The 20450-nt window shown below is 44.2% G+C and overlaps 1 protein-coding gene across 6 annotated transcripts in view; it reads left to right on the top strand.

The window, feature by feature from the left end:
* Positions 1-20450, top strand: part of SH3RF2 (SH3 domain containing ring finger 2) — a 124320-nt gene that overhangs the window by 13075 nt on the left and 90795 nt on the right. For all 6 annotated transcript variants that reach the window (XM_039256678.1, XM_039256677.1, XM_039256676.1 and 3 more), the window contains one exon: positions 524-1017. In XM_039256678.1, the coding sequence (XP_039112609.1) occupies positions 640-1017 (378 nt within the window). In that variant the 5' untranslated portion in view covers positions 524-639. The remainder of the gene's footprint in view (positions 1-523; positions 1018-20450) is intronic.

Consider the following 20450-nt stretch of genomic DNA (forward strand, 5'->3'; position numbering starts at 1 on the left):
TCTTGTGTTTTGCTAGAACAAAGTGATGGGGGCAGGTGCACTGTGAAGGAAATCATTTTACATCCGCATGAGGTTCTGATAAACTTATCTATGAAACCTGTCTGCATGTGCTGCAGATGACAGATAAACTTAGGGAAAGCAGGAGGAATAGATAGCTTCACAGAAATTGTGTTCTGAGGGGGTGTTGGTGGGAGAACTGAAATTGACGAGAGAGAGGAAGGACCCCTTCAAGCCCTAGTGGGTATGCCACTCTGCAGGCCCGTTTTGCCTCTGCTCTCACTTGCACAAAGAGAGGCAATGAGTAAGTAGTCCGTCACTGTGCTGAATGCTCCCTCAGATCCTCGAGCAGGCAGGACTTGAGCCTTATACCTGCTAGCACTGAATCACAATGAGTCATTTGAAACTTGGGTGCTGGAACAAAGTGCTTGCAAACTGCCTTATGAGACACTGCCTCCATGTAGGTGGGATACACCTCTCTGAGCAGTCTCATTTTTTTCCCTCTCTTCCTTTCTCATTCAAACAGGCAGGAATTCAGAAGCTCCGGAGAGACCACCGACTACCGGATCTGCCCCCTCGGCTCAGCTCACCCTACCATGTGGACTTTGCCCCTGCAGGCCAGGAGTGGAGTTTTAAAATAAAATGGATGATCTGACGTTACTTGATCTTCTGGAGTGCCCCGTGTGCTTTGAAAAGCTCGATGTCACGGCCAAAGTCCTCCCTTGCCAGCACACCTTCTGCAAACCATGTCTCCAGAGGATTTTCAAGGCCCACAAGGAGCTGAGGTGCCCCGAGTGCAGGACCCTGGTGTTTTGCAGCATCGAGGCACTGCCGGCCAACCTGCTGCTCGTGCGTCTTCTAGACGGTGTGCGCTCGGGGCAGAGCTCGGGGAGAGGGGGCTCCTTCCACAGGCCTGGCGTGCTGACAGCGCAGAACAGCGGGAGAAGCAGGACGAACCCCAGGGGTCTGCAGTCTAGCTCTTTCCGGCTGGTGCCTAACATCAGAATCCACATGGATGGGGTAAGAAAGATCTTATTTGTTCATATCGTGTCCATTTGAAGGTTGGATCTGTGTATACCAGCAGTTAGGGATGAGCCCTCCCTTAGGGCTGCTGCCAGAGATTCCCCAGAGTAAGTTTCTGTGAGCAGTGGCCATTTTACGGAAACTCGGTGGAATCCTGAGCCTATCTAATCCACCCAGAAATTCTTAGAATTGTTAGTCTCCCAGGTTGCCCTTGCACCTTGTCTAGAAGGTAATAGTACAAAGAAAGCCTTCCTGGTTATTCTTCATCTTTTACTGCTGCTGTTTGAGGCCAAACCAGAGGATGGGGAAAAGAGACAAAACAAATCCAGCTGCTTTTTACCTTTGAGATCTTCGAGACGTTTGCAAATGGCAAGTTTTGTTTTAGTTTTACCCACTCCATCTTCCCACCCCAAGCCCCTACAGCGCTATTATGACAGTGCTCATTCATGATCAGTTCGAAGCTGGCCGGATACTTGACGCCCAAACACTGTGCGGGAGGGAAGCGTATCTGTGGGCAGACTGACTGACAGGGAGGCTGGGCTGTGAAGTACAACCCATGTGTACAGGAGCCCTGCAGATGTCTTACTTTACAAAATGAATCTAATATACATAAAACGCACTTCTTCGGCGACTGCCAGAAAAACCAAAAGGACCCGGTAGTGGCACGCAGGAGACCATAGGAATGCTTCTGGTGTCTGGAGAATGCGCATCACTCTGTCCAGCCATGCGAATGGATCCTGAGGACTGTATCTGACCCGGCTGTGAACCTTTTGTGGGAAGCTGTGTTAAGGGCACATCTCCGAGAGGAGGACACAGTCCTTGTGACTCCAGCCGGATGATGTGCCCTGTCTCCCCAGGAGTCAGCATGTCAAAGTAGACACAGGTAGCTGTGACCTGGGTCTCTGGCATACTTAGAAAGTCAAAGCTGCGTTCTGTGAAGTTCTTACCTAAAGCTAATTGCTTTAAAGCTGACAGCAGAGTCTCTCAACTCCGTTGTGAAGAGTAACAGTGGGTGGGAGGGGCTTCTGTGGATTCCTTTCAGCACAGGAGAAGAGGCTCATGATGTGCATTCAGGACAATGTTCCTTGCAGGGGCTCACCCCTCTTCTTGTTCACGGTACCTCTGAGCTGCCTATGCAGCAGGGGAAAGTGGAAACAGTCAAACAGGAGAGCGGGAAAAAGTGGGCACTAGTGTGAGTTCTTCCCTTCAGACGTTTTATTGCCATTGTGCTTGTATGTGTGTGTGATCACATTCCAGAAAAGGGCTTGGCGCCCTCCTTTCAGGCTTCCCATTAGCCCAAGGTCTAATCATCAATCAGAATCCACAGGCCTGGAGAAGGCAGAGTGGGGGGCAGGGCAGCAAACTTCTCTCAAGTGCCTTGCTTGTAGAGAGTAGGGCTCTATCTGAGGTCAGCAAATCCCTCTTTGAATTCCTAAGACCCAGCAGCCTGTTTCCTCCCCCACCCAGCAAACCAGGACCTGCCTCCCAGTAAGGTATCGTCACTTGCTCAGAAAGCATTGCCAGACTGGGAGGAGGCAAGTCCCTCTAGTCTTCATATAATTTTGTTCACGTTCTCATTTTTTTCGATGTGGCTATGTTGCTAAGAAAAGGTAGCAGTGAATGTCTCCCCAGCTACCAGGTTTTTGAACATGGAAGATTCCCAGGCCCCTCCTAGCATAGGAAGCTGTGGGACTGAGAGCTGGTAATATGTAAGAGACAGCTGGTAAGATACTGCATGTCCCTGGAACTCTTTCTCAGGACTTGTAACATCAGACAAAGGTGCCAGTGATGGGGTTGTGCCCATCATCCAGGCTGCACCAGACCAAGTCCCTGTAAGGAGGCTGAAACACAGAAGAAGGCTGTTGAAGTCTACTGCTTTCAGGCAGGCCCTGGGTTGGTAAAGATGTTCTGCAAGAGAGTGGTGCCGGCAGCCTCCTTCTACTGCCCCCGGGTCCCTTCATCTTCCAAAATTTTGGAACTTTACTTGAAGCGGTTCATCTCCTCCCTTCTGCCTCTCTCAGTGGGGCTATGAACAAACCCACTCCTGGATGTAAATATGCCTGTCATTCTACAACGTGTCTCTGCTTCCACAAATGTAGCTACCTTTCCTGTAAGGGCAAAAGCAGACATGCATCCCTCCGTTAAGAGAACTGACTATTGTCCGGGATGCCACACCTGTACCCTCAGTCTAATCCTTCCTAAGTTACTTGCCCTCCCTGCCTCCTCAGTTTAACCGAATTTAGTCAACAGCTAATAATACTTGCTACCCACCTTCCTCCAGGATAGTGTGAAAATTATCTTTGTAACATACTCTTGCTGCCTTAGAAAACATATGCCGTGTAAATGCAAAGCATCATCATTATCATTAATTGAAACCTGCTGTATGACTTTGGACAAGCCACTTAAGTTTGCTGGGTCGCAATTTAAAATTCTATAAAATAGGAAAATGTACTGTAAAAACAGAGAGCCATTGTAAGGCTTAACTAATTAGTGTTTACATAGCACTTCGAGATCCTCAGATGAAAGGCATTTGGAAGATCATTATCATAGTAAACATTATTATTGACTGTTTGTTGTCCCCTGTCGCATGAGGAATTCCACAAAACACAGAAGGAGTGATAGCCCTTGCAGGAGCGTGTAATAGGTATTATTACTGAACTTGAGTCTGCGATGAGTCCAGCCCAGGATAATACTACGTATAAAGTACTCCCCTACGATGGCATAAATAACCTGTTGTCACAGGGTCCCATTTTGTAAAACACCTCTTCCAGAGGACTCGATGTTAACCTGGTCCTCTGAAAGAGCTCATTTAACTTCCTGCCTGTGAGTTTGTTAAGCCCGAAGACTGTTCTGCTCACCTGGGCTCATCTAATAAACGGGCTCATCGGGATTTTTTTTTGTTGGCTCAAAGAGGCCGGGCGGTTCCTGTGCCCGCCAGCATGCCAGGGTGAAGCCAACAGCCACACCTCATGGTGCCAGCCCAAGAGAGAAAAAATAGTCCATTGTGCCTACCTGCCTGAAACCCTCCCAAGCCTACTGGGGAAGAAGAAAGCTTGAGAAAAGGTAGATTTCGACAGCATGCAATTATTTCAAACCAGCAGATGAGATCGAAAGACTTGTGGACAGGGGCGCCTGGGTGGCTCAGTCAGTTAAGCATCCGACTTCCGCTCAGGTCATGATCTCATGATCCATGGGTTCGAGTCCCACATGGGAGCCTGCTTTGGATTCTGTGTCTCCCTCTCTCTCTGCTCCTTCCCTGCTCATGCTCTGCCTCTCTCTCTGTCTCTCAAAAATAAATAAATGTTTAAAAAATAAAAAAAAAAAAAAAAAAGAAAAGACTCATGGATGGCCCCTGGCTGGGCAAATCCTGCCATTTCTTACTCTATCTCTTACAGCAGTCAAGCCAAAGGATCTTTGCAAGCCTTCCAGAAGATTACAGGCTGCGGAAGGGTTCATCTCTCTTCCTCCTCGCTGTGTTAATTTTTAGCAATATCTCTGAATTAAGACAGGCAGTAAGGCAGTGAAGCTTGCAAACTTCAGTTTGAAAAATAGGAGAATTCAAATCCTGCTAGTGCTGCTCAACAGTTGTATACCTTGGGTGAGTCACTTAAACTTGAGGGACTCCAAGTCCCAATCTGCGAATTGGAGGTAACCACAGTACCTACCTCAGAGGGTTGTTGCGAGAAATAAATGAAGTGATTCATGCCAATTAACTCTCCACATAGGGAATGGTTCATACTAAGTGCTCAGTAAATGTTAGCTGTTGTTGTTGTTGTTATCGAAGTGACTTAATATTTTTTACTCTAAATGGCACATCCTCTTTCACTGGCTTGTTAATGGAGTGTCATCCAAAGATGGCCCTTGGTACCCAGATTTCCAGCCTGTCTGATTCTTCTCTGAATGATCCAGGGCTGTGATTCAGATATGTGATTCTTCCAAGCTTGGGCCACCCATTGTGAAGACCCTTAAGGAGCTAGGAGCTGATTCAAGGAGATAACTTGCTAGCAAACTTGACTTCCCCGAAAAACAAGCTCAAATGAATGCATATGTAGGGCAAGAACCTTCCACTTCCCAGCATCTCCGATCCTCCATTAACTTCTCTCACTTTTTTGTCTCCTGCCTCTTTATCCCCAACACAAATGTTGCCGCCCCACGTCTTGCAGGGCCTGACTTTCTCCCTTCTTTGTTACATATCATGCCAACCACATACATTTCTGTCTCACTTGCCCCAGCTCAGCGAGAACACACCTGCTGCCTCTAGCACACAGACCCGGTGACTGTGTCCTGGCAACTTTTTCAGCTGGTGTTGCAAGCCCCTGAGTGAGGAAAATCAGGTCAGAAAACTCATGAGGGATTTGAGGCTGAGTAAAAACCAGAAGGTATCTAGCTCCCTTCCGGGGTCTCAGCTGCCGTGTCCTGTGACACGGACAGCAGTTTCTGCTGAATTTGCAAGGGGAGTAAGGCTCTCCGCAGCCCCTGAAAACAGCAAGCAGATGCCCCCTGGGTCAGCAAGGACCACATGTGACAGGTGGAGGAAGACATAAAGGCAGGAGCTGAGGTTGAGAATTCAGGAGACCCAGATGGTTCTCCACCTTCACACACATTTTGCAAATCTTTTAAAAAACCATATAGCACCAAATTGGCTCTGCCCTCAACCTCTCTCTGTGTACCTCCTTCGGAGTCACAATCCCTTCCCTTTTATTGCTTACCATAATATTAAGGATATGTCATCCGATGGAGCTCGGTTTATGCTGGGATTCAATTATTTTCCTTAGGCAGGTCGCTTAACCTCTCTTACCCTCAGTGTCCATATTTGTACAGTGGAGATAATAATGGCGTGAATATATCAGCAGGCTCTTATAAGATGAAAATGAGATAATGGATGTAAAAAGCTTAGTATAAGTGCCTGGCATGTCATGGATGCTAATAAATGTTAGCAACAGAAAACAACAAAACAAGAGTTGTAGAGGAGAGGGTCTACTGGCATGGGATCTGGAGTTCTTTGCGCCCACACTTCCCCATGCGTGAAGCAGAAGGGAGAGCAAAAAGAAAGGGAGTTTTCAAAAAGACAAAACTACAGTGATGGAAAATAATGGCTCTGAGTGGTTGGCAGAGGTTGGTGTGAGAGAGGATATGACTATAAAAGGATAGCACGAGAGACTGAGACTGGGTGAGGGAACCATTCTGTACCCTGATAGTGGTGGCAGCTATAGGAGTCTATACAGCTGTTAAAATTCATAGGCATATATACCAGGAGAAAAAAAAGTCTATTTTACTGCCTGTTTAAAATATTTTTCAAAACGGAAAGGGAGCTCTTAAACACTTCTTTTAGGCTCTGCCTGATTTCACCTAGCCCACTCTGATTTCCTACGTCTCTTTGTATATTGGGCCAATGCTGTTTTTGAGAAGGACTTTGCCATCATTTAAATGATCAGGCTAATTCCTGCAGGTGGGCTCCTCTCTGTCTCAGTGAGCCATTCTACCACCTCTTTCAGGTTTTCTTATCAGTTAAAGCTGCCTGGTCCAAGTGTGGACAAACTCAATGGCTCAATGCCCACAGGATGGCCCCGGCAGAGGGGGTGGGGCAGCTCTCCTTATGCAACCTCAATTATCCACCTGCAGAACTCGGCCACCTCACCAAAAGGATTGGCCAATGTGTATTTTTGTGTTGTTTTCCTTTCCTCTTCGGAAAGGTTTCTTGCCCACATGTCCCTTCATAGGATAAAGAGATTATGAGCGCAGAGAGTGCTTATTCAGCCCTTTTACTCACAAAAAGCGTTCTCATCTTTCCCATTCTGGATGCCATGACATAGCTCTAGGCTTCCCTGGGACCCGCTCAAATACAGCACTCCTCAATTTCCTTGTCTTCGCTCTTTCTTTCTCGTTTAAAATAAAAATCATGCATATATATTAGCACAGTCTTTCACAAGATATATTCTGCAAACTGTCAGTGAATGTTCCATAGAGCTCCAGGGTCAAATAAACCTAAGCTTAAACAGCTGAACATTGTTTCTTCACGACATCACTTCTCAGAATTCTTAGCATGCTGATGAATTGTGAATCTCTAAGTGGTAAATTATACTAAGAAATATTTCCCAAATTTCTGTGACAGTGGCATGCCCCTCTCCTCCCTTTTATTACTACCTTGGATAATATTAATTGTCCATGCAACGAATTTTGGAAAATGTCTTATACTAATGCAAAGGCAGCTGAGCCCCCAAAGGGAACCCCTATGGCAGTCGGGACTACCGACTCATTGTGAGAAGAGTTTTAGGCAAGTCCTTGCCATTAGAAGATATTTTTGGAATACTATTTAAAACTCACTATTACCTCCCTCTATAATGTTTATTTAGCTCCTATTGGTGTCCAGCTATAAGTACTATGGGAACACAGCAAAGTCAAGCTTCTCACCTTCTCAGTGCTTACTGCCTAGTGGCAAAACCAACTAGACAGTATTCATGTAAATACACATACATATACACGCATATATATCCCTGATTTAAAGATATTACCCATTAGAAGATATGTTTTCATTTTAGTTATAGCTCCTAAGGGAAAAAGGAAACAGTGCCACACTAAGATGTTCATTTTAAGACACCCAATTTTAAAAATGTTAAGATATGAAAAAAAGAGTGTCTCATTGTCTGATTTCATTTATATAAAATTCTAGAAATGACAAAACTATAAACTGTAGTGATTTGGGGCATAATGCAAATGTTTTATATGATGGTGTATTGCCTAAATTCATCAAACCATACACTTTAAAAAGTGCATTTTTTCCTGTATAAACTATAACCCAGTAAAGTTAATTAGGATAAAGAAGTCTTAGACTCAGGAAATGATGGATTATGAAAATGTCAGGCAGTGAGGTGGTTCAGTTTGGGGGAAATGAAACTTACCCAATAAAAAGAATCTTCCTAGAAAAAAATAGGTGTTTTAATAATCAGCGAAAACATGGCCAAAGGGTGAAAAGGCAGCATCTATTGTGGGCACGTGAGCCCTAGGTATGACAGGACAGAGATATATCAAATAGAATCAAAGTTGGAGGAGAGAGAGAAGGAAACAGATGGAAAAGAGACCAGGTGAGTGGATACCTAGCCTCAAACCACCACTAGGAAGACACATGTCAAGGACTTTGTACTAGTCTTCCCGCAGCCACCATGGGTCCATGTCACTTCACAACCTATGGGCTGTATCTGCCTAATGGATCTTTTTTAATGTTTTTTGTTTATCTTTGAGAGTCAAAGAGAGATAGCACAAGCAGGGGAGGGTCAGAGAGAGAGGGAGACACAGAATCTGAAGACAGGCTCCAGGCCCTGACCTCACTGTCAGCACAGAGCCCAATGTGGGGCTCGAACCCACAAACCATGAGATCATGACCTGAGCTGAAGTCAGACACTTAAGGGACTGAGCCACCCAGGTGCCCCTGCCTAATGGATTAAGTGCAGCCAAACAAAGCTCCAAGGGGACGGCTGAGCTTAATGGACAAATGAGGAACAGCCTCCACTTCTGGACAAAGACATTTTTCCCATAGAAATGGTTGGGGTACCTGACACCCCTTGCAGGTAGGAATGCCAGCCAGCGCATACAAAGGAAGGGGTAGAACACAGGCAAGGAAAGGAAGAGATATCCGTTCGTCATGAGCAGCTTCCTGCAACTTGTGTCTGTGACAGCCCCAGGGTCAAACAGCTTCGGATCCCCAGCTCAGGGGCCAGGACATTTAACAGACTGCTCCTAATTGCCTGCTCTGTACCAGGCTCTGTCTTGAAAGCTCACACCATTGGAACCTCATACCAGAGATGCTCATGGACTCAGACACCAGGACTCAAATAGTAGCTGAGTTCCCGTCCGATCTCTGTCATTGCTCCAGTCTTTCATGCAAAGACAAGGAGACGAGTGACTTGTTTTGTGTCTCCATCACTGTGCTCAGAGTACCCAGCCTACAGCCTGGCCCGTATTAGGAACCCCCAGGTATTTTGTGAGTGAGTGAATAAATAAATAAACACATTCATGTCTATGGTAGAGTTTATGAAATCATGAAATAACTCCTAATGATGTAGAAATGAATTCTTCATGGATCAAGCCATTAGAGAGCTATGTGAGGAATGAGCAGCATGTTATATTAGGCATAAAGTCATGCAGTGACTGAATCTCCTAGATGTGAATCACCTTATTAAATACCTTTTTGGGTGACAGCACTCTCCAGAAAACAGTGGGCCAAGTTCAAAACCACTTAGCTCATGAATTGCTAACCTTAAGAACATAGGAAATGCCACTTCACATATGGCTAAACTTTCACATCAGATATCACAAATTTTATGTGTTCTTTTGATCTTGGGAGAAACATTATCTTGCATTCATTGAGACTTATTCACAGAAATACCAGTGACAGAAAGGTAGAGCCTCTAAAAGAATTCACCACTGCAGTTATGAGCTGAATTGACTTGGCCTCCAATATGAAGGAAAGGCAGCATTTCAAGTAGGAACATGGCCCTTGTATCTTTCATGCTGCCAAACCTACATTGTGTGTATATAAAATATGCATAAAGTTTATCATTTCAGTCATTTTAGGTGTGTAGTTGGGTAGCATTAATACATTTACATTATTGTGTAACCATTGCCACTACTGCCCTCCAGAATTTTTTCATCATTCTTTACTGAAACTGTACCAATTAAGTGGTAACTCTACATTGTCCTCAGTATGTATTTATGTATTTTTTTAAAAAAAAAACTTTTTTCTTGGGGCACTTGGGTGGCTCAGTTGGTTAAGCATCTGACTCTTGGTTTGGGCTCAGGTCATGATCTCACAGTTCATGAGATCAAGCCCTACATGGGGCTATGTGCTGACAGCACAGAGCCTGCTTGGGATTCTCTCTCTCTCTCTCTCTCTCTCAAAATAAATAAATAAACTTAAAAAAAACCCTTCTTTCTGAATAAGAGGAATAGGCATTTTAGTATTTTTAAAACATGTATTCCAATTTCTGCTGCTTCTGACCTTGGTCTTTGAATAAAATAAGTAAATAAGACAATGCTATGATTCAGAACAATGGCTCTCTACTTATGTACTGGCTGTGTCCTTCTGGGCAAGTTACTTAGTGACTCCAGGCATCATTGCTATAAAACAGAAACAGTAAGCTCACCTCATAGGGTTACTGGGAATATTTAACAAGTGACACCTGTGCTGTGCTTAGCCAAGGTCCGGACAAAGAAAGCGTCTAGTAAAGGTTAATTGTCTGCTTGCACTCTCTTTTAAAGTATTACCACATAATACTCTGGTTTCTCTTCAGATTGTATAAATCTTTTGCCTTTTACTAAAGTACTACCACACTCACTGCATTGGGACTGCTATTTTACTGCATTATAGACATGGAGCAATAGCAATCAGGGCATCATCTGGAGGATAAATCAAGATACTTAGTGTAAAGTTCTTACCACAGCAAGTGACACATAGTAAACCCAGTGACAATGAATGGGAGGCACTGCTGTTATTATTTCCCATTCATTCAACAGACATGTATAATGCTTTTTATGAATATGACTCTTTCCTGGGCTTTAGTGATGAACAGAAATAAATAAGATATGATCCTTGTCCTCAGAGAACTTTGGATCTTTTGAGATAGCCATGCAAACGAATCATCATGATGTTGTTAACAAATCTTAAAGGACTTACTATGGGTCAGACATTGGGTGAAGCATTTTTACTCAACAGAATCTCACTCAACACTTTCTACAAGCCACTGAGATGGGTGCTGCTGTTGTCTCTATTTTCACATAAGAGATTTGTGCTCAATATAGGTTCATATAAGACCAAAAAAAATGGGAGAAAATGGTTACAGATTAAAATTTACAGCATCCTCTATTTGTGTGTAGGGCAGTTGTGGAGATTGCAGATGGCCTAATTCCTAAATGCTCCAGTATTCACAGAAAACCCAGGACACTGAGGGTTATAACCCTCAGAGTAACTGAGAGGCACATACACTGGGTAGCGAGTTCTGGCATCATGGTCTTGATGCTGCTGGTTTCGGAAAATGTGCCTGTCCGCCATCATTCAAGTGCTCCGCATGGAAAGCCAAGAGAAGAGGTGAGAGAACTTTAACTATTCACCATTACCCTTCCCTGAGAGGCTAATGGGAAAACTTTAGCCTGGAGATCAGGAGAAAGAAGTTATATACTCCTGGGGTGCCCTGAAACAGATCACCCCCGCTCGGGGCTTCAGCCAAATGACCGGTATTAGAGAAAGCAAGAATGAAACTGTCCGGCAGTCAGGAAACCTGGGCCACGTGGCCACTGCAGTCCATTCTTAGGTCTCAGTGTACCTGGCCGTAGGTTCCTCCTCAAGTCCCCAGAGTCCCCAGTGCTGTCCCCCGGCTTCCACTGCATGCATCAGACTATATAGCGTTTTCCACTCACTTCTCTTTCCTACTGGACCATAAACTCCATGTGGTTAAAGAGGTATGTTGTCTCCTCTATACCTAGCACAGTGCCTGAAATACAAACAGCAGTCAGTAAATTTTTAATTACTGAATGCATACTGCCTGCCATGTTGCAAGAAACTGAAATTAGATTCGGCAGCTTCATGGCTGAGGAGCTCCTAGTGTCTCCCCCTGAGGCTAAAGAAGAGAGAATACACCAGCCATTTTGTCCCCAGGATCCTTTTCAGCCCCTGTTTTGTTGACAAGAGTGTTTCTTGATGTCAAGCCAGGCGTGTTAGGAAAGGCACGTAGGTGCTTTCAGGGGTTTCGGAGGTAACTGGGAGGCGAAAAAAGAAGTCCAACCAGAATGGAGCCCGATAGAAACACCAACTGATGATGTGCCACAAACCTGTGAGCCAGTTGCCCTGGTTTTGCAGAATTAAGGATGGTGTTGGTGCACACGTGGAAGTATTTTCATTGGTTGCCAAGGCAATGCGGCAGAATCAGTGGGCATGGGGCAGGGATAGAGCCCTGCAGAACGTTGTTCAGGAGGGGTGTTTGCACTATTAACGAGCTGCGTGGTCTGAGAAAGGCAAGGTTGCAATAAATCTTATCTGGACTTTTGCTTAATAAACAAGAATGGCAAAGAAAAGGAGAGCCAGAGAAAATTTCCCTTGCTGGCTCTCTGGAGAAGCAGGAGAGGCACTCTTCTGGATTTCAGATTTTTCCTTGGACCGGTAAATCTCCATAGATGAGGGAAATCCAAGTAGACTGGTTCCATGCCTTGAAGGAAGAGGGAATAGGATGAATAAAGAATGGAAGGTGAAGGCCATGTTTTCTTCCTCTAGAGAGATCATAAAAAGATCCGGGATCCAGGAGCCCGCATTTTAACAGAAAGAATATGTCCCATCTCCTCCTTTTGTAGAGAAGAATTTCTGATTAAATACCTTTTTATTGTTTTGTTTTTGTTTTCTAAAGATTTTGAAACACTAGGATTTTTTTTTTTATATTCATAAAACCCTTTCTGGGTTTCCTAACTTAGCCATTCTAGTTGCTCTCCCAAAGCCTAGCAAATCCAGCAGACTTTATCATGTGGAATGCCTATCCTGATGGCTTGGGCAAGGAGTGATGGACCAGGGAGGAGAGAAGCCAGAGAGGAGGTGGAAATAGTTATTAGCTCCTTAATAACAACATCCACCATATCATTTACACCATGTGCCAGACACTGTGTGAAATAACCATGGTTTTCCTTGAATCCTCCTAACAACCCATGGAGGTCAGTGGTATTTTCCCACTTAATAGATGAGGAAACTGTTAGGAAGTGTCAGAACCAGGATAGGAACCAGGTTTGCCTGCATCCAAGGACTAGGCTCCTAACCAGGTCAGTTCAGGTGACCAAGACTCGTTGTCCAAATATGGTCGTTCCTCTGGAACTCCGCACAGCATTGCACTGTCTACCACTGCTGTTTGTACCTGTTGGCACCAAAAGTCCCATTCTAATGTTGCTGATAAGCTTCCAGAGCATGATGTAATCTATGGCCAACCCAATTCCACGTTAATGATACGCCGTGTCTTAACTAGGTGTCGCTTGGTCTGAAATTTAAGGTTTTAAGTAGTAGAAATGAGTTAAGGTGAAAAGAGAGGGAAATGAGAGGGAGGGAACAGAGCCAGAGAAAAGAGGAGGGTAGGAAGAGAAAAGCAGAAAAGTTTGCATCTGTGATCTACTCTGGGGCAACAGAAGCCAACTAGGGAGAAGGAGAAAAGGAAGGGAAGCTGATCAAGGGACCACACGCATAAGGACAGAACGCCTGGGGAGATACGTTATCAGGAGTTATGACAAGCTCTGATCCAGAGCTGGTCTGCTTTGCCTAGAAATGAAAACAGAGTCGGAACAAAATATTTATGCTCCATTTCTTTTGGAAACCTGTCATCTGGATTGGCAAAACGGTCCCAGGTGGGGACAAACAGAGCCTGAAATTCAGGAAAGTCAGCTTCTAATCCTGCCTTAGCTGAAAAACAACCATGTGACGTGAAATGTAGCTGAGTGCTAAATACATGTGAGCAATTACTGTACTTATAGAAAAAGTCCCAGATTCTTTAAATCTTAAGCTTCTAGCATCTCAAATTTAAAACTTATGCTTTTTATATTTTACAGATTATACAAATGATACACAAGAATTGGGACTGCTATTTTTAAGAAATAAAATATAAAGGTTTTTGGAAAAATAAGTACAATTTTTGAGCCCTTATGGTCTTCAAGGGACTGTGCTAAATATGTTACCCACAAAAGCTTTCAAATCCACAGAGCAACAGTGATTTACAGATAAGGAAACTGAGGCTTAGGAATACTGAGTAGCTTGCCCACAGTTACTCACACAGGCTAACTGCAAGCCCACATTCTTGACCATTCTTGACATTATGCTGGTTAATTTTGCAGCAACAGTAGCTCTCCCTCCCTTATGCAAGGAGTGTATCTAGAACATACTTCTTTAACTGATTAACTGGCTTTTGTAAGTTTCTCCCAAGTTATGTTACCTTTGTAAATGTTGTCACTCTAGAACTACATAGTACCAACCACATGTGCAGGGATTGAGTGAGCCCTCTGATTCCTTTATATTCTAGAATCACATGCCTGAAAGGGATCTTAAAAGTCCTCGAAGCCAGACAATCACGTCTCCTATGCTTCAGTCCTCTCTTGGACTTCGCACATAACCGGTGCATTTAAATCTCCTGTGGGGGAGGAGTTTTCTATGCTCTATTCCCTCAACCTCTAGGCAGCAGTGTTAGAAAAGTCGTCCTGAAATTGAGCCAACAAGACACAGCTATTCTTTCTTTAAATAGGGAGACCACAGGTCTTTGAAGGCAACTTAGAAGAGGTGCATTTTATTCTTATGTCTTATTTTCTCCAGGCTGAAGTACTTCACTTAGTTCACCTGGTGAGCTGGTATTTTAAGTATTCTTAACCCAGGGAGTGAGATCAAGGCAGAGGATCAGGGGCTCTGAAATCATTAAGAGTTGATTGAAAACCCCACCTCTACCTCTTGTTAGCTGTGTGACCTCAGGCAAGTCATTTAATCCCCCTGAGCCCTGATCTCTTCCTCTGAAAATGGGGTAACATAGTACCTGCCACAAGCATTTGTTCTGAGGATTAAATGAGATAGTACATGTGACACACTCAAGGACTGGTCCATAAATGCATACTTAGGACAAGTTAATAATTTTTGTTATGCTTCACTATCATTATTGCCAGTCTCTCTGCATAGGCACCCAACTTATTCCACTGAGGGTACCTGCTCCAGAGTCTAGTTGCTTTCTGTTTAAACCACTCACAAAGAAACATAACAGAGTTTTGTCTACGAAAGATCTTTGAATTACCTCCTCACTAGCTTTCAGGTAGCTTCAGGAAGAACTGCCACATGCCTAGAGAATCTCTCTTGGAATCTCTTCCTGATAGAGAGCCTCTGGCTTTAACAAGCCTTGCTAAAACAACACTTTAATAGGCATGTTACTCTTAAAAACACTTTAGAAAACAACTTTTTCTTTTTGCTCCAAGTTTTGGAGGGCACATTTAACATTTCTGTGGGTGCATGGTAGGCTACTGGTAAAAAAAATAAACTCAATAAAAGGAAGAAATTCTGCATTGCAATAATAACACCACTAGTATTCACTCATTACATAAATGTATATTGAGTGCTTAACTAGGTACCAGACACTAACCTAGTAACCTATGCACTACAATATAACCATAAGAAAGATAGACACATAATAGACACTCTCCTGAGATAGGTAAAAAGAACCAAAGGACTTGTGGTCTTAGGTCCCTCCAGAATCAGACCCTATCATGAAGACTGAGTGCTTACAAATTATTTGGGAAGTATGATGACATTGGCAGGAGAATGGGGATGTCATACAAAGGAGGGATGTCATACAAAGGAGGGATGGTGAGGGGCACCTGGGTGGCTTAGTCGGTTAAGCGTCCGACTTTCACTTAGGTCATGATCTCGCGGTTCGTGGGTTCGAGCCCCACGTCGGGCTCTGTGCTGACTGCCAGCTCAGAGCCTGGAGCCTGTTTCAGAGTCTGTGACTCCCTCTCTCTCTCTGACCCTCCCCTGCTCATGCTGTCTCTCTTTCTCCTAGAAATAAATAAAACATTAAAAAAAAAAAAACAAAAAACAAAGGAGGGATGGTGGCTGGTAACAGTGTGTTATGAAGTCATTTACCACAGGGGATGACTAGAATTAATCCTTCAGGAAAGCTCTGGGAACCAGTGTAAAACTCAGACCTCAGAATTATCCTGGCCGACAGGTGAAAGATATGGGGCATTTATACCCAAATACCTGTCACTCATTGGCTAAGAGCTGTCCCCACGGGGCAAAATAGTTTCTAGCATCTCAAGGGAAGGCTTCCTACATACTTGAGGTGTTGACTGTTGGAAGTGAGGCTAGATTACATCAAGATGGTAAAGCGATCTGAAAGGATGTAGGTAGATTACCATCAGCATCATGCACATACACTGAATTACCAAAATAATCACAAATTATGATGCATTTGCTATAGAAACTAACTCTACACAAAGGTATAAAATAGAGGGTGAAAGGGAAGGCTTCTGACCAGAATAGTCAAAGAATGCCTTGCTAAGAAGAAGGCACTTTTGCTGAGACCTGAAGAATGAGGGTAAGACAGTTCCACGCAGGGCAGAGAATCAGGGTACCACTCTGGAGAACATCTTGAGCCCTGTTCCCAGAGGGTAGAGGGAGCTTAATGAGTCTGGGGAACTGACTGGAAGACCCAGATGGCTGCAGGAGAAGGTCTAGAGGGACCAAGGTGCTATGGTGATGAAAGAGATTGGATCCTACTTGCAATGAGACAGATCAAAGATGGGAAGTAATTTGACTTGATTTTCAGTTTAACATGTACTTTGGCTCCTGTGTGATAAATTAATATCTGGGGGACAAGGATGGTAGCAGAAGATCAATTATAGTCTTCTGGATGGGTGGCCCAAACTAAGATGGAGAGAAGTAGATGGACATGAGAGCAAACCTGGAAGTAAAAAGAGGAGAACATGCTGCAATTTGGACTCTCTTTATGTGTCACTAACTTTTACTGGGCTAAGAAGCACTTCTGGGGCGCCTGGGTGGCTTAGTCGGTTAAGTGTCCGACTTTCGCTTAGGTCATGATCTCGTGGGTTCGAGCCCCGCGTCGGGCTCTGTGCTGACTGCCGGCTCAGAGCCTGGAGCCTGTTTCAGTCTGTGACTCCCTCTCTCTCTGACCCTCTCCTGCTCATGCTGTCTCTCTCTCTCTCTCCTAGAAATAAATAAAACATTAAAAAAAATTTTAAAAAAAGTTTAAAAAAAAAAAGAAGCACTTCCATTTAACTCTTGCAACAGCTGCTTGAGGTATTACCGTCATTCCCATTTTACAGGTGGGAAGACTGAGGTTCAGAAAGATTAATTTGCTGAAGGCCCCACCAATAATAAGAGACAAGGGTGGATTTGGCCACAGCTGATGCTCTTAAGGAGCTTTCTTGTAGCATTAAAACAGAGAGGTGGGGGGTCAGTTGCATGTCACCCTCTCTGAATGTGCACGTCACTGTTCACTTCAACAGCATTCACCTGTAGGATGTCTATGAGGCAGAGGAACAATCAAAGGCATTAAAACCAGAAGATGTGGGTTTGAATCCCAGCTCTCTCAATTGCTGGTTATCATTATAACTCTCTGGGCCTCAGTTTCCTTCCCAATAAAGTCACATAACATCTACTTCAAATGGTTGTTGTCAAAATTAAATGGTACATTGTATAGCTCAAGTAGTAGGGTGACCAAGCATCGGTTCAGACCATGTCCCCAGGTGCCCCCAGCTGGGAGCAGAATTGGGACCAAGTCAGGCTCCCACCCTTCGGAATTTGTTCAGAAAACTGCAGACTTGTGAACAGGTTCCTTCAAAGGGGAACTCATCCAAGCAAATTCCTCCCATGACTCTGCCTGCGGCCTGCCCTAGAATGGGTACTAACTACATAAAGGCACTCCTGAACCAAGTTCATCTCGGGCTTTTTTGAAAACTGTCACCTTATAGGGAATCATAAAGCATAGATGCTAAGAGCTACAAAGGACTATAAAAAACATCTAGTCCAATGTCTCACACAAATGTGGAGTTTAAGGCTTAGTGAGAAGAATAGACTTTCCAAGGCCTCACATTTCAGTAAATGGGCACAAGCACCAAAGCTCGGGTCTCCTGAATCTCAGTCCGAGCACCTTCTATTTTACCAAACTGCCCTGCATCTTCCCACGTCACTGTAATTAGTTTGCTGGGCTTGGGTCAGAGGCCTCCAAACCAGATTTCAGCATAAAGAATATTTTTAGAAACATGAACACATTCAGATCATGTGTAGTGTTTTGCAGTGTGGCCTCTTCAGGACACTTTCAGACCTCTGGCGCCCAGCTGCAATTTGGTTTGAGAAGCAAATAACCATTTACACAGCCTCACCGTTTATGCCAATTTTGAGCCTCAAAAGGCAGTTTCCAAAGACTCAGGGGACAAGAAAAAGGAGAAGCAATACAGAGAGATATAGAATAAAACTAAGTGGCAATGAAAACATGTTTCAAATGAAAAGCAAAAGGTTTGAAAACAGTACGCATGGGATTGGCAGCAAGCCCCTCCAACCACATGGATATTGTTATCCAAACGGCACTTTTGTCGTCAACTTTTTGCCTAATCCCAACTCTTTTGGTGTTGCTTTATGACATTCAAAATGATTTCCAAAGAATGGAGAAGTGATTACTGGGTCACAGGGGATGAATGTTTGTGAGTATCCCATACATAGTATTAATTTGCTTTTGTCTGTGTTCACAGAACTCTTTCAATCGCAAGTCACAGAAACGCACCTCCAACTAGCTCAACTAAAAGTGCGAATGTGTCAGCTCAGAGAAGGGGAACCACAGGGCCTCCTAAGGACCCAGACTGTCCTGTCAGAACACTTTCCTCTGTCTTGATTCCATCTCTTTCTGTATACTGGCATCATTCTCTCCAGTTGCAAAGGGCATTTTCCATAATGCACATCAAAGAAGGTGCATCCTTCCAGGTTTTTAGTGACAAACAGTAGAATCTACTGCAAAAACAAATTTCATAGACAAGGTTTGTTTAAAAAAAAAAAGGATATGAGGTAGTTCACAGAATTTGTAGGAGGGCCGCAAAGCCTGATTTGAGGCCACCTTGCCAGGAATGATAGCCCCCATTTACGATGGGCTGACTTCCAGGGCTGACTTCGGTGGCCCCGAACACTGAGCCCTTGCCCCGCCCTACTCCTACTACTGCAGCGGAGGTCACCCTGGCTTTAGCAAACTCTGCCACCGTCCCACAGAGTGGAGGCAAGTCTACCCTGGTTCCCTCTTCATGCCGCTAGCCCCTGCTTTGAAATTCACATCAGGTCTCTGCAAATGACAAAGCCTAAATCCCTAACTCGAAGCCATAGTGATAAAGCTGGCATCTTCCCTTGGGGCGCCCGGGTGGCTTAGTCGGTTAAGCGTCCGACTTTCGCTTAGGTCATGATCTCACGGTTCGTGGGTTCGGGCCCCGCGTCGGGCTCTGTGCTGACTGCCAGCTCAGAGCCTGGAGCCTGTTTCAGTCTGTGATTCCCTCTCTCTCTGACCCTCCCCTGCTCACGCTGTCTCTCTCTGTCTCTCTCTCTCTCTCCTAGAAATAAATTAAAAAAAAAAAAAAGCTGGCATCCTCCCTTAATTTTGAGGCAGTTTCTGCCAAACATAGAAAGGGGGTTCAGATGCAGGCATTCAAAGGAATCGTGAATACGTACAGTGAGAAACATGGCAACAGCAAAGAGTTACACTGCTCCAGCCCCACTACGCCAGAACAGAAGGAAAGTCTCTTTCAGCACCACCTAGATCAGTGCCTGGTACTTAGTAAATATCAGCCAGAATGAAATGATCCAGAAGCTTTAACAAATAAGGCCTGATTCTAAATCCTAAGACTCCTTTGTACCTGATCCTGACAAGACTAAGATGGAATGAAAGTCATCTGTTCTCTTCATTTCTCTGTGTCTGAAAGATTTATTCCCTGCCCTTTTGTTTAAGATGGCCATGTTGACCTGCCTCACTTGATCTAACATTTATGGCTGTCTAATTTCTTTTTTGGAGGTAGGGGGAAGGGACATAGTATTTCTGATAAATGGAAATCTGGCATTTTTACCAATGGCAGTCTACTGAAATAGAAAATGAGACTCTTACCTAGGAAGAATATTAACAGGATGTAAAATTGCTACTGGCACTTCAAGATACATTAACAGGGTCAAAACTGGGATCAAAAAGAACCCAATAGGCGAGGCAGATGGCAAATACAATTCTCAGTTTCATTGAAAACAGGGCAGGAAGTTAAAATGCAATCCCTCAAAGAGCTTTCACAGGTAGTGTGATATTTGATAGCAGCAAGTAACTGATGGAAATTTTTATACAGATGCTGAAATTAGCTTTGCTAACACATATTCCTGTGGTGAGCACCACCCAGGCTTGACTCTTGCGAAGTTGCCCACGGAGATGAAGTGAAGAGGGCTAACTGATATCATTTTCTGAGGACAGTAGGGTTTTTCAGGAACCACTGCATTCCACCCCCACCCCCACTCATGTCAATTCAAAAGAGTTTGTAGCGGGGAAAAACCCTGAGGGAGTTATCTTTAGATGTCACTTGTGACAGTCTCCCTAATTTGGTAGTAAAACTAAGACATATTGAGTCATGAGAATTTTCTCATTTCTCAGGAAAGCACATTCTTCAACTCTTCTCCAGACTACTCCTGACTGTGGCCTGGGGAAGGGGAGAGAGCCACCAAGAGAGAACACTGCAGAAGTGGATGCCATCGTGCTCAGTATTCCAGCTGCAGAGAGGGAACTATTTCAGGATTCTCTGGAATGAAAGGACTCCAATATCTCAAACGCAGGAAATACTCATTGTGATGGTGGTTACCATAATTTTTTTAAAAAAATTTTTAATGCTTTTTATTTATTTCTGACAGAGAG

This window comes from Hyaena hyaena, unplaced genomic scaffold (assembly GCF_003009895.1).
Source record: "Hyaena hyaena isolate Hyena2069 unplaced genomic scaffold, ASM300989v1 scaffold_585, whole genome shotgun sequence".
In the NCBI taxonomy this organism is placed as follows: Eukaryota; Metazoa; Chordata; class Mammalia; order Carnivora; family Hyaenidae; genus Hyaena; species Hyaena hyaena.